This window comes from Patagioenas fasciata, chromosome 3 (genome assembly GCF_037038585.1).
Source record: "Patagioenas fasciata isolate bPatFas1 chromosome 3, bPatFas1.hap1, whole genome shotgun sequence".
NCBI lineage: Eukaryota > Metazoa > Chordata > Aves > Columbiformes > Columbidae > Patagioenas > Patagioenas fasciata.
Window position 1 is genome coordinate 62,763,772 of NC_092522.1, and position 13,177 is coordinate 62,776,948.

Sequence of the window (13,177 nt, forward strand, 5' to 3'; positions counted from 1 at the left end):
ATCTTTCTAGCTTTGAAATCCTTGTAACTCTGATCAACATGTTAAAAATTAGTTAGAGTACAATTAGTTACAAAGACAGTATCATCACAGAAGCTTTGTTTTTGAAGGAAACAAACCAAAAAGCACATTGTTGAACTCATGCACTGTTTTCTATGATAGTGTATACATAAATACATTTAGATGTGTCATGAGTTGCACGAGATCAGTTTCCCCTGGACTGTTCCAGAGCAGAAACACGTTAAGTCATATTAGAACTCTGCAGAAATTCCTTTAATAAAAATCGCACACTAACATTACACATCTTGAAGTGCTCTGCCATCTGTTAAAACAAATACATCTAAATACACTAATGAATATGTTATGTGAATACCAAGACTTCTGGATCTTAAAGTTAGTTTTTAATAATTTCTTCCTGAAAATTATTTCATCCAATTCGTTTTAACTCTATACAACTTTTCTGCCTACTAGAGTTCCTTCTTGATTGTCTGGTAATTAAACAGAATCCTGAGAAGTTTAAACGACTGCTAGTAATTTGCAACTGAACTCCTAATACAAACAGGCATAGGTTTAACTTTAAATGTTTGCTTATGTGCCTTCCTGAAGTAAGACTTAAATGCTCTCTCTGGTAAACATTAACAGCTCAGCCCATTTACTGAGAACTTACACCTTGAAAATACAGGATCTGGTCTTGTACTAGGAAAACAAGAAGAAAAATCCTCATGTAGAAAAACTATCATCTACAGTTGACACTGGAAAATCTGAAAAGATATCATTCAAATGCCATCAATCCATCTAGAATTTCAAGAATTAACATGAAAAAACGGAAACACAGGGATAATTTGATCTTTATTTAGGCCTATTTAAGAAAAGTTGCATCATATTCAGATAGTCTAACACAGCAAATAAGATTTTACTGGATGGATAAAATTATTAACATCATTGATTTAAGGCAGCTGTTACATAGTGTCACATTAATATTTCAGTCAGATTGAATTCTTTGTATACATTCATGCAATTAACTTCTATCGTATTTTTACACTGTACTTTGAAATATATAGGATTGTTCTGTTTCTCCATATTAGACCTATCTGGTTAAGCTCTTCTCAAACAATACAGAGACTGGACTCATTGTTCTTCCTGGTGGAAGTTAAAAGATTTAATGACTTAATGATTTAATGACTTCTTTGATGCAAGAAACACATGTTGAGAATGCTATGGAGATCAATATACATCTTATGTGTGTATGTCACATGCAAGCATGGAGAACTAGGAATGGAGGCTGAAACATTATTATTAGTGAAAATCATTTTCCCTCCATATAAAACCCCAAAATATCCTTGCACTGAGCAGAGGGCCCATTAAATTTCCTCCTTTCCAAAAGACTCCTCTCCAAGCCAACCTCTGTTGGGGATGAGAAATCTTCCATGGAGCCATAAACAATCCTCCATGTTGCCTTTATCATTCAGTCCAATTTTGGTTTTTCTTTTCCTTCTTCAATACCTGAAAACACATGGAGAGCAGCTTTTAAACATCTCCCAGTGAATAAAAATGAAGCGTTTACTTAGAGAGGTTCTTCTAATGCATTTTTTTTTTTCCTTTACTGCTGTTGTTTCTCCCCCACTTCCACACATGCTCTTGCATGTGTTACCTGCTGTGAATGAAAAGAGCATCTGCACACCTGATGGCAGTGCTTGTCCAGTAATGAACTGCACAACCCTCCCTCCCTCCAGACCATTTTCAAATCAGCTGCAACCCCTGCCGCACACTCAGCCTTTGGATGCTGCAGGGGTCTGGGAACAGTCCGTCCCCTCACCTCCCCTGCTCACCTACAAGCAAACTGAAGTAGATGTTATTATAGATGAAGCAAAGCGGCTGACATTATTTAAAAGCAAACTTTAAAAATTGTGTTTCAGAATTCAATAACTTTAACCCCCTGTCTATTTCAACATTGGAATATTAAACATTTGCAAGTACATCTCCCTTTTTTGAGAGTACCAGAATGAAGTGTCAATCACTGCTGATAGGGTGCACCTTTCTTCTTGTAACAGTCATGTCTTTCAGTGATATTGGGAGGGCTGAGGGTAGGGCTCCTTAAATAACTTATCCTTGCAGCAGGAATTGTCTCTTTTCTATGCTGAGCGAAGTCTGGGCTGGGCAGCAGATTGTGTTTTTTCTGGCAATGAAAACATTCAGCTATTTCATATGCTTGTTCCTGGACAATGAATTACTATTGGTATCTGACAGAAGTATTGTTCTTCTGACTGAGCCCTCTCTGCCAGACATCTCAAATACAAATATTTCTTTTGGAGGTTTTCAGGCCTGCTGCACACTGGAAAAGAAAGACTTCCGAGGACTGGAGGCGAAAGAGAAGCAATCTTTGAGAATGCTGAGAGGAAAATCCAGTCACAAGTAAGATCACCTGCTAGTGCAATATACACAGAGATGGCAGGTACACCAACAGCCACTTGAAAAACAGTTAATTAATCCAATATGGGAAACAATAGGACCCATCTGCTGTTAGAAAGCACAACTACAGAGCTGCCTTGCCGAAAGAAGCAACATGGAAACAAATGGGGCTGTGTGTTGCCAGCAGCCCAAGTACAATGGCCCTGGGTGTTGCTGGCAAACCCATGGAATGGAAGAGCCACACTTGAAGGTTTAACAACCAAAACAAGAGGCTGCGTCCAAAAGATTACAGTGGGTTTACAAGGCTGCTTGAGAGCCAATCTTGAGTCTTCTGCTTTCTGCTGGAAGGAACTTTTCCAATAGTTTTTAAATGAGCTGTTTTATTTGCCATTTCAAAAGAGCCTCTTTCCTCTCTTCTAAAGCACTCTACTGCAGATGCATCAAATAGTTTGGCAGGAATGCAGACACCCTCAAAACTGTGGACAGACACTGGCTTGTACAAAGGGCAAATTTTTCCTTTCCTACCATGTTTGTGGTTTAACTTGGAAAAACTAACTGCAAATAATTTTGTCAGTAGTGAGATTTTATTTAATGCATCTCCAGAGGAAGAGGAAAAAACTCCAAGCCCGAAACAAGCCCCTCTCACCCCAGAAATCTTCTCATGGTGGACTGCTTTGCTTTGCAAGCTTCACTGCCCCAAAGCCCCCTTTAAATGTATGGTTTTCAAATAATATTTTCCCAAGTCTCGCATGGTGGCAGACTGGCATTATTTTACATCTCTGCTGCCTGTGGTGTGCCTGCCATACACTCCAGGTTAGTTAGGTTCATGCAAAGTGTTTCAAGCACAGCAAACCAGCAGGTGACTCATGGCATTCTCTGCTTTGCAAGTGCTTGAGCCACAAAAGACTTTGGATCAATGTTCTTTAATCAAATTGAGGAAATGATGGAGGGCATAAGAATGCCATGGTGAACCTTGGACGAGGTTGGAAGAATGACCCGACTGATATTAGCTCTTCTAGGGTGGAGCGTCACAAGAACCACGGATTTTGTTATCTATGCTGTGGAACAGCGAGGTGGCTTTTGCATCATTTAGTTTGCATATTTCAGGCAATTTGGTAACAAAAAACATCTTTCACAGACTAAAGGAATCTACTTTTAATCTTGCTTCTGTCTTATTTTCCCTTTTACTCTACTCAATAGGGTGACCAAGGCAGGGTAGATGATGTAGAGTCTGCACAGTTATGTTTACCCTGCACCAAGGTGATTTTTCATTCCTGTTATTCTACTGACATGAACATATTCTTTTCCCTTGAGTAAATTTATAAGCAGAAAACGCCTTTACACCTGAAAGTAACAGAAGAATATACTTTATCTCTAAGCTAAGCTTACTATTAACATCGTTCCCACAGAACGCTACTTTATTCTAGCTGTGTTTAATGGGTTCATCAGCTAATAAGTGGGTTGTAAACCAACGGGTTGTAAACCTCTCAGGTAATTGCCAACAGCTCTTAAAGTATTCGAAGTTATAAAACAGAACACATATTCATAGCTCATCATGCTCTCCAACAGCCATTCTGTTCATCTGGCTTCTTTTAAGAACAAGCAAGCAAGACATTTCAATTGGAACTTCTGTCATTCTCCTTTGTTTTAGCAAGCTTAAAACATTCTTGATTTTCAGTCCTGATGGTGTATTTCATCAGTTAATATTCCTAGAAAAATACTCACATTTTTGGGTATCCCAGATGTAGTTGTTCAGGACCTCTCCCACCAAGTACAATATGTTAATTACTACGGCCGCAGCTGCAAAAAAGATTATTTTGACACCTGTGCTGAGGTGCTCAAGAAGCGGGTACACCCACACTCCTGTGACATGGTGAATCCAGCACACCCTGAAACAAAACAAAAATAGGAAGTACTGACTCTTACAGCCCTGTTTTTCAAAAGTAGCTTGGGCTACATGCTTAGTTACTGTAACCTAAAGAGCAGTTGTTTGAAAAGGCTGCAAGTTGCAACTGAACCGGAGCACCTGGATGACATCCGCCCAGAACAGGCATCACAAATGATGAATCTGTGACTGAATTCCCACATTCTTACTGTTTTGTTTTAAATGTATTAGGAGTAGTTGGCCAATTTTCATGTTCTGATGTAGACAGGTATTTCCTTGCTGCATTTATGTTTATGAGGAGTACACACCCCTGTTTTGTGTGGAAGTGTGGAAACTGCAGCACCCTCTGTTCCAAGCAGGTTCTTCATCCAAAGAGCAGCGTTTCCCAGGCTCTCCTACAAAGCCCAGCTTTCTGGTTTCTGCAACATCCTTCTTTCATTTTGTACACGTTTATGTGTTTCTGCTGCTTCTCCTCACTACACCTGGCAAGTGCATAATTTTTTGGGTTTGTCAGAAACATAAGGTTCACTTTATCTTTGAGAGAATAATTTCTTCAGCACTTGTGTTTCAGGTTGCTCCTCCTCTTCTTTCAGTTGCCTCGTATCATTTGGGATCTAATAATTTTTCTTTTGGTAGGATAAACATTGAAAAAAAACAAATAAACCACCTAATCAGTGAAACTCTGCCCAGCTCCACACTCAATATACAACACAGGACAAGGGATGACAGTGGTTTGCTGGTAACACAGAGATTTTTAGCACTCAGCTACAGTGGAGATTGTTGGTGCGCTAAGTCAAGAGACAGGGTGTCAGCTTTATGGCAGTGCACTCTGCAGAAGTGCTCCAGGTGCGTGGTTTTTCTGGGTGTGACCGCAGTGGGGACCTGTACCCTCTCAAGCAACAGGTTTTGTGTTGAGATCTGACACGGTGAGTGGTGAAGTCAGAGGGAGCAGAGCAAGTCCACACGTTCCAGTAGATGGAAGCTAATCGGGAAGTTGGGAAAAGTGCTCAGTGGAGACAGGCTGGAGCCCATGAGCTGCTGGGCTCTCCTCGAGAATGTAAATCTCTTCTTTCTGAGCCATCAATTTGAGAGAGCAGCACACAGTGAAGCACAGCTAGAGAAGACTCAGCAGCTGCACAAACTATTATTGATAGGGATTTCCACATCCATATGATTCGCTTCACTTGCTAATAGTTCTGTTCATTTAAGGAAGACTTTTGATCACTAGATCAACAGTCATAGGCTCCTGGAGGGCAGAGTCACAGAAGTTCACCCCAAACTGTTAACACTAAGTGCCTGTCACACAGAGAGTCCAGAATCCCTGTTTAACGATTCTACATCACCCTGGAAATGCACATGGTTGTTATAGCTTGCCTTCTTCTTAGAAAAACATTTATTACAGCCAAACCCTTAACAGTTGGACACTTCATGTAGGAATTTACATGTGTCATTAAATTAATCTGCATGATCTAAATGGAGATAAAAAACTCTTTCTCCAAATGAGTTCACATATGGAAAACGGTCTCTGCTCTTTACAGTTATTTTCCACAATATTCTTCTGTGCCAGAACTAACCTGGCAAGATAAAGGCATCTGTGAAAAAAATGAAGGGTTCCTGTGTAACCCATGGTAACAGAGGGATACCGTGTTCCTTTTGATCAAAGAAAAAGACGGGATGGTTAGGTAGAAGCAATGAGATGTCCTCTACTCCCAGGCTGGCTTAGCAGGGAGTGTCTATTATTACCCAATGTTTTTCAGTTTCATTTGCTTTCGTTTTATGATCTACTACCCTGTGAAAAACAAGCTCCAAGGAAAAAGCTTGGAAAAAAGCCAGTGGTTCTTCTTCACTCCTTGATGAAACTGCCCAGCACTATAAAGCACCTTTATAGAGGGACTTTTCAACAGACCTTCTAAAATGCACCTACGTAGCAAACTTCATGAACCAAGTAGAGGTAGCATTTATTAGAATGCATTTATGCTGGAAAGAGGAAATATTTTCTAAATCCAACCAACGAGTCACTGATGAGCTGCCAAGTGTCAGCGATCCCCGGTTAGTTCAGAGTCTCTGAGCACTGCTCATGCACTCTGCTCCCTGCTGCCCACCCCAGGAGCCCATTCACTGCTGGGTGGCACTTGCTCCTGTGCTCGGTGGTGTTGTACGCCTGTCCCCGGGGCAGCCTGCACTGCAGGAACCCAGGCCCTGAGCACCAGACGTATCAAGCACCACTCAGGAGACAACGGTCACAAACCCATCTGATCAGCCACCCTCATCTTCCTTAAAATGAGCTGTACCACGCTCGCTACATTGGAATGGAACAATATCAGCCTCCTCTCCACGAGCAGTGACACACTGGCTGCTCCTGCATTGTCTCTACCACCAACAGGAGCAGGAAAGTGATGACGGCTGCCATGGAAACCTCACCTGATGGCCTTTCTTAGCGGGCTCGTTCCTGCTTGAACATAAGTTATCTCGACGACGACACACAATAAAGGGCTGATCAACAGCAGGCATAAAGCTTCCACACAAGACTGCTGATTACTAACGTTAATGAATGTCTTCAATGTTGCAATCCTAGTAGTCATTATTCCTGTCCAACCTCATTATTAGATAAGCACAGGGAAGCATGCATTAAGATTTACTTAGGAGTGCCAATCTAGACCAAATTTAAGACCCTGTTATTGAACAGGTATAAAAAATTGGGTCGTTTAGATAAAAATAAACTGAGGAGAAAAGGTTTAACCTGAAACTGGACTGGCTACTTTTGAGAGGATAAAATTAACTTGAGCCTCCCTGTGTTTCAGTTCCATGGCAGCCATGTAGACATAATTGTGTGTTTTCAAAGATTAATGTGTCATCAAGCTCATTTAGCCATTTGTTAGAACTGGTAAGAAAAGAAGGAATGGAAAGATTTACACATTGTATTCAAATTAAAATGTCTGTTAAAAAAAAGTGGTGTTTTTTTGAAATTCCCAACCAGCTGGTGTAGAAATCTGAAAAATCTATTTGAAAGCACACAATGCTGCTTCTTCATTAAAAAATCTGTCAAAATGTGACTTTGTAGCTTTTTTCCACTTCTAGTATACAGTAGATGATGTATATTTCTCCTATCAATGTAATCAGGAGGAAATGAAAACTATGCAGAGAAGATACACACACATTTATTCTTTGTTAATGAGGAAAAGTAACTACAAAAAATGTCGGAACCTTGCGACTTATGTGTGCTCTACCTGTCGTTTTGAGAAATGCACCTGTTAAAACAGCATATGTAAAACTTAGTCCTGGTGGAAGCAAGCTCAGCATGTGGATATACCAGCAGATAACCATGACACCTGGAAGATTTTGCAATGGGAGATGTTGCAGAAAATGGCTGCTTCTGCAAGACAGCCGCTCTTGGCTTCAGGAGTTTGCATGTACTTGCACAAGCATCACAGCTTGGTCTGAACTTTGAGACCCACTTCCTGCCCAAGTTGAGTCCTTCAGTGAAATCTGCAGCCAAACAACGATCAGTACTACGTGTTCTGGAAACAGGGACTATGAGGTGAGAGGCTGTGTAACTTTTCAAGAGCAGTGAATGAGAAGACACAGAGTAATGATGCATGTCATAAAATGGCTGAGGAGCTCGCAATGCTCTTCCTCACACTGGAAGAAGCACCTCAATAGAATTCAGAGACAAGAAATTCAAATCTGAAAACGGAAATATCTTTCTGGATGATTAACCTCTGGAATGCTCTACCCTATCTTTCAGTGATACATCGCTGAAATCAAGCTATTAAAAAAATTTTTGAATTATACAAGTTTCCAAGTTTACTTGGTTCTCTGGCCCCTTTCATGCAACTCTAGCAAGCCTCTGAACCAGCTGACCGTAGAAGCAATAAGGATGCCTACAGTTATGCTTAAGTTCAAAGAGTATAAGGTATATAAACTGTCAAGACTGAAGGATCCAAGTATCTGCTTTTTGACATAGATTTTAGAAGAAAAACTTCCCTTACAGGCTGGTTATTCCAAAATGGTCTGCTAAATCTTTTCCTGAAGCATCTGACATTAGCTATAGCTAGAGCCTGGGTACATGACTGAATTACTCTGATCTACTACGGCAGTTCCTTTCTGGCTACTTCTTGCAGCAGCAAATCCTCTCCCACATCTTCTATGCTGTTCAGGTTTCCAGTAAGTGGCAGAAAGGCAAGCTGAATCAATCCCAAACAACTCCTAGGCCAGTTCACATTGTGACTACTCTTTACCAAACAACAGAAGACGGCCATTTTCAACACTTTTATTTCATGATCTTTCCTAGCATCATTCTCTTTTCCACTTTACTTAGAACTATGAAATTGTGGAATGTCTCCCAAAGGAGGTGACGGGCTTACAGCAGCTGAGTCATTCGAAACGTGAATGAACAAATCATTTGTGGTTATAAAGTAAGGACCAGCCCTGCCCTTTCAGACGCAGGAGCACAATGACCCACAATAAATATGTTCTACTTTTGGTTTCTAATACTGACTGATGTGAGGCACAGTTTCATAAATCTTCCCTTCCTTTCCTTTCCTTTCCTTTCCTTTCCTTTCCTTTCCTTTCCTTTCCTTTCCTTTCCTTTCCTTTCCTTTCCTTTCCTTTCCTTTCCTTCCCTTCCCTTCCCTTCCCTTCCCTTCCCTTCCCTTCCCTTCCCTTCCCTTCCCTTCCCTTCCCTTCCCTTCCCTTCCCTTCCCTTCCCTTCCCTTCCCTTCCCTTCCCTTCCCTTCCGCTTGTTTGGCATCTAATTGTAATTGCTAAGATCTCAGCCATATTAAAACTGGGCTTCTTATAATTCCAGCCAGCCAGGCCTAAGTCACCTACACCTGGAATTTACACTGTTCAGAAATTTTAAATACTAGCATATAAGTTCAGTAAACAGTCATCAGTTAGGAAATAACAGCAATAATCTCATCTTGTTCCAGTTTCTTACACTGGATTATTTTCCATTGATCTGGGTGATGCTGGTCACAGGTCTATAGTTCTATAGGTTATAGTCCTATGTGGTCATAGGACTGTGCTACTGGTATGGAGTGGCTTATGCAGTTAGTAGAGGACAAATCCTGGAAAACTGCAGCTGCAAATAATGTCACATGCAAAACATACTCAGTATGACATGGGGTTGGCATCCTCAGGGGTGAACAAAGCTTAGCAGAAATTTGTGTTTATGTACAGGTAGCCAGAATGACAGAAGCTCTGCCGATTTGCTGCAAGGTGTTGTCATCTTTGGAAGTCATCTATTTTTATAAAAAATATTTCATTTTAAATATAGTAATGGTTGCTATGCCTTCTTGAGCTGTATTTTAAGGAGCTGCACAAGCAAGTGAGAATGTATTATACATGCATGTCATCTGTGATTGTACTGTTGCTTTGACTGAAACATTTGAGGATGTGGAGGTGGAGGGGAACCAGAATGTAACAGTCCGTAATGGCTATGTCAGACCTAACAGGCTGCAGATCCATGCAGCCTTCTCTCGCTGAAAAGCACTTCTGCTCTCTCACCCTCCTTCTGGGTCAAGTACAGGGGATGTTCATCTTCTCCTGGCCTATTTCTGCTGCTTCTCCCTCTTCCTACTCTTTCCTGTTCTGAGTAGATCCGTCTCCAACTCTTTTCTCCTCCTCTGCATTGTCTCATCTATCACTCACCTCTCCATCAGCCTTCCATTATGATTTCAAAGCCTGTCCCTCTCTCCCCCTCCCAGCTTTTCCCATTTACTTGCACGAGTTCGGCTTTCAAGCTGCTGACCTGTGAGCTGCACATTTCCTTACCTATTTCTCTTTTAACCCACGGTTCTAGTTTCTCTCTTTTACTTGCTTCAAGTACTTTTCACTTGTTTTTTTTGTTTCCACAGCCACTTATTCCTGTGATCTCTATTGAATTTCTGTCCCCAGTGCTCACTTCCAAAAGCATTCATAAGCCATTTCCTACATACATACCCTCAGCACACCCTAGCACAGCCATGTTGTGTCTCTCTTGCTCCATTGCCACCGCAACCTCAGAAATCCTTCTGGTTTCTCAGTTCTGCCCATCTTCATTGATATGGCTGTCAATTCCCATCAAACTTCATGCTCTAACTCTCCACTCCTCTCTTCTGAATGTCAAGGTTTGTCCTAGCATTCCACACCCTTATGCCTTTGCCAACATCTCTTTCTGATCTTCCTCTCCTTCTATGGAGAATCGCTGGTGGCAATCCTACAGCAAGGCTGACAGCATCGATCTCAAATTCATTCCAAATTCTCAGTGTACATTCCCTTCTTAAATTCGTTCAAGAAGGATTCAGCAAATTACGCCATCTAAACGCTCCCTCTTGGCAAATCTACAGAACACTCCTAAAGCCACTGCAAGAGACACTTTATTTTCAAATGAAAGTTTAAAGTTACCTGAGCTCTTTAAACAGATTTCTCAAAGAACGAAAGAAGGAATCAAGTCCATGTTTGGCACATGTGGAGGCAGCTCCCAGTGCATCTGAGACAGGAAAAAGAGAGCAGATCAAGTCTTTTGCTCTCAAACACGTAGCCCAGCATGACTGGAGCAGCGGAGTCAGGTTCTTAGGGTCTGTTTTTTTGGCATCCTCAAGCACTCAAAAGCAGAAGGAACAAGAAAACCATTTAAAATAAACATATTTGTCTCAGTTTATTTTAGGGACATATTAAGCTCTGATATTAGTTACCATGAGGTCATTCTTATTACAAGGAGCAACACATTTCTGGCTCTTTTCTGTTCCTTGACAACCAACTCCATACACCCATTGGCAGCATCTTCTGGTAGTACTGGCAAGCTCTTGGGTTTTCTTAGCACTGTCTAGATATAACAATTCAATACGAATTGTGACCTTTTCAAGCCATGCTAAATAAAGCCAATCGGCCTTTCCCATCTTATCCCATGGCCTTGATCCTGAAAGTCCATGTATGGTCTGCAATAGGCAATGCGAGACTGTGCGTGCTCTGCCTGGGCATGGTTCCTGAAGAGCAAGGGAGTGCACAGAGAGCACATGAGCTACATGTGCCTGCTCAAATTCTCTCTGACTGAAGGAAGAGAACTCAAAAAAAAAGAGAGAAAAGTAGAAAAAAGTTGTACTTTTCAAGAAAGGATGTTTCTCAGATAATGTGTCTCTGAGTAATGCTCAGGGGATATCCAATTATTTAGCTATGTTCTTCCAACTTCAGTGTACAAACTATTCTATTCATAATTGTTTCCCAGTTCTCTAATTTATCAAATATATATAATAAAAGCTTGCTACTCCACCATCTCTTCCATATGCAAAAGATTCAGTCACCTGTGAAACAAAACAGAAGCTCTCCTCTCCTTGGAGTTGAAAAAATGCATTAACAGAATCAAGCGTAAATAATATTGTTCCGTATGCTCCTTCACAGTACAAGGTGCAACATGATACAATTATCATAGAATCATCATGTAGTGTGGCAAGAAGGTTTTGGCCAAGGTAGGGAGAGAGTTCAACATTCAAGGCAAAACATAGAGAACATCTAATTAGCAACTGTCTCCACTCCACACCAAGAGAGTTGCAGTAAAAACACTTCTGCTGAGGCAAAAGTGACGTAGGGAGAAGGACAAACTCTCAAGCCGCAGATCCCTAACTTTTAGGTAAAAAACCATAAAACAAGAACTAAGCCCCAGGAGGGGACCCACGGACAACCGACGGTACAAGGGAATGAAGTTCTACCATGCCGTATGTAACTAGGTCACTTGCAGGTGTAGTTCCATTTTAATGCACTGGGCTAACCTTGAGGGGTCTAAAGGGCACATCAACCAGCAAATCCAATACCAAACCCTCTAAATCAGGGGTGTCAACTAATTTTCACCAGGGGTCAGATAAGCAGTAGTCACATTTATATACATTTATGCACTCCTAAAATTACATTCAGCCCTTTGAAGGCAACTGTGAGGCTGATTTGGCCCTTGGTGAAAACGAGTTTGACATCCCTACTCTAAGTGATTAAGGTCTCTATGTCAATGTGGTCATTTAGCAGCAGGAAGACAGAGGACCTCACTGGTGAAAGGTAGGCACACTCTGAGTGAGAGGGATGAAAAAAAGTCCCACTTTTCATACTTTATGGTAGATTTTCCAAACCTGCGAATGTCAGATACATTGTGTTGATATCATCAAGGCAAGATTTGGCCTGCAGCCTAAATCCAATGTTGGATAGAGACTTCAATAACTCATAGGCTGAAGACACAGAACTTGCAGATGATGGCACAGTGTAGCCTTCAGTCTTCTCCAGTGATCTTCTTTCATAAGAGTAGAAGGAGAAATGGGCTGTAAGTGCAGAATTTAGCAGGATAACCTTTAGGTTGAATAAGTAATTCTCTTAAACCATCTTTAGAGAAATCACAACTTGGAAGAAGGTGAGTCACTTGAGAGTAGCCCTGTCTGCTTTGGAACTAATGTGTGTGTGGGCAAAACAAACAAAACAGCAAAAAAAAAGGGAGATGATCATAGACTGTAACTGAGTATCTGCTTAATAGCTCATTTCGTAACACAGCATCTTCTTCTGCTTCACTTGTCCTACAATTTCCTGTTACCTTGAACTTGAAGCCGTAGGATGTAGCTGTACATAGTGGGCAGGATGAAGCCCTGTGAGTATCACAGTGACATTCTAACAGATTCCTAAAAGATTTTAAGACATATCTGGTTTTATTTCACTTGCAGGACTGGATTGTTTTGATTTTCTGTACCTATTGAATACTATTGCATGTGTTTACTTGGATGATCTTGAAGAAACAGGAGTTGCCACAGAGGTCAGATCACAGGTATAGTAAGTCTGCCAACCCGCCTCTAGGGGCTCCTCAAAAGAAGGTCGAGAAATATCACAGTTATGGATTTATAGATATAGGTTAAAAAAAATAATGACTTTCTCCCA

The 13,177-nt window shown here is 41.1% G+C and overlaps 1 protein-coding gene across 1 annotated transcript in view; it reads right to left on the reverse strand.

Moving 5' to 3' along the window:
- Window positions 1-827: 827 nt before the first annotated feature.
- The window catches only part of AIG1 (androgen induced 1), a 122,867-nt gene continuing 110,517 nt past the window's right edge, over window positions 828-13,177 (reverse strand). Inside the window, exons 5-6 of the mRNA XM_065834175.2 lie at window positions 4,132-4,295; window positions 828-1,500 (exon numbers count right to left, since the gene is read on the reverse strand). Of these exons, the coding sequence (XP_065690247.1) occupies window positions 1,463-1,500; window positions 4,132-4,295 (202 nt within the window). The 3' untranslated portion in view covers window positions 828-1,462. The remainder of the gene's footprint in view (window positions 1,501-4,131; window positions 4,296-13,177) is intronic.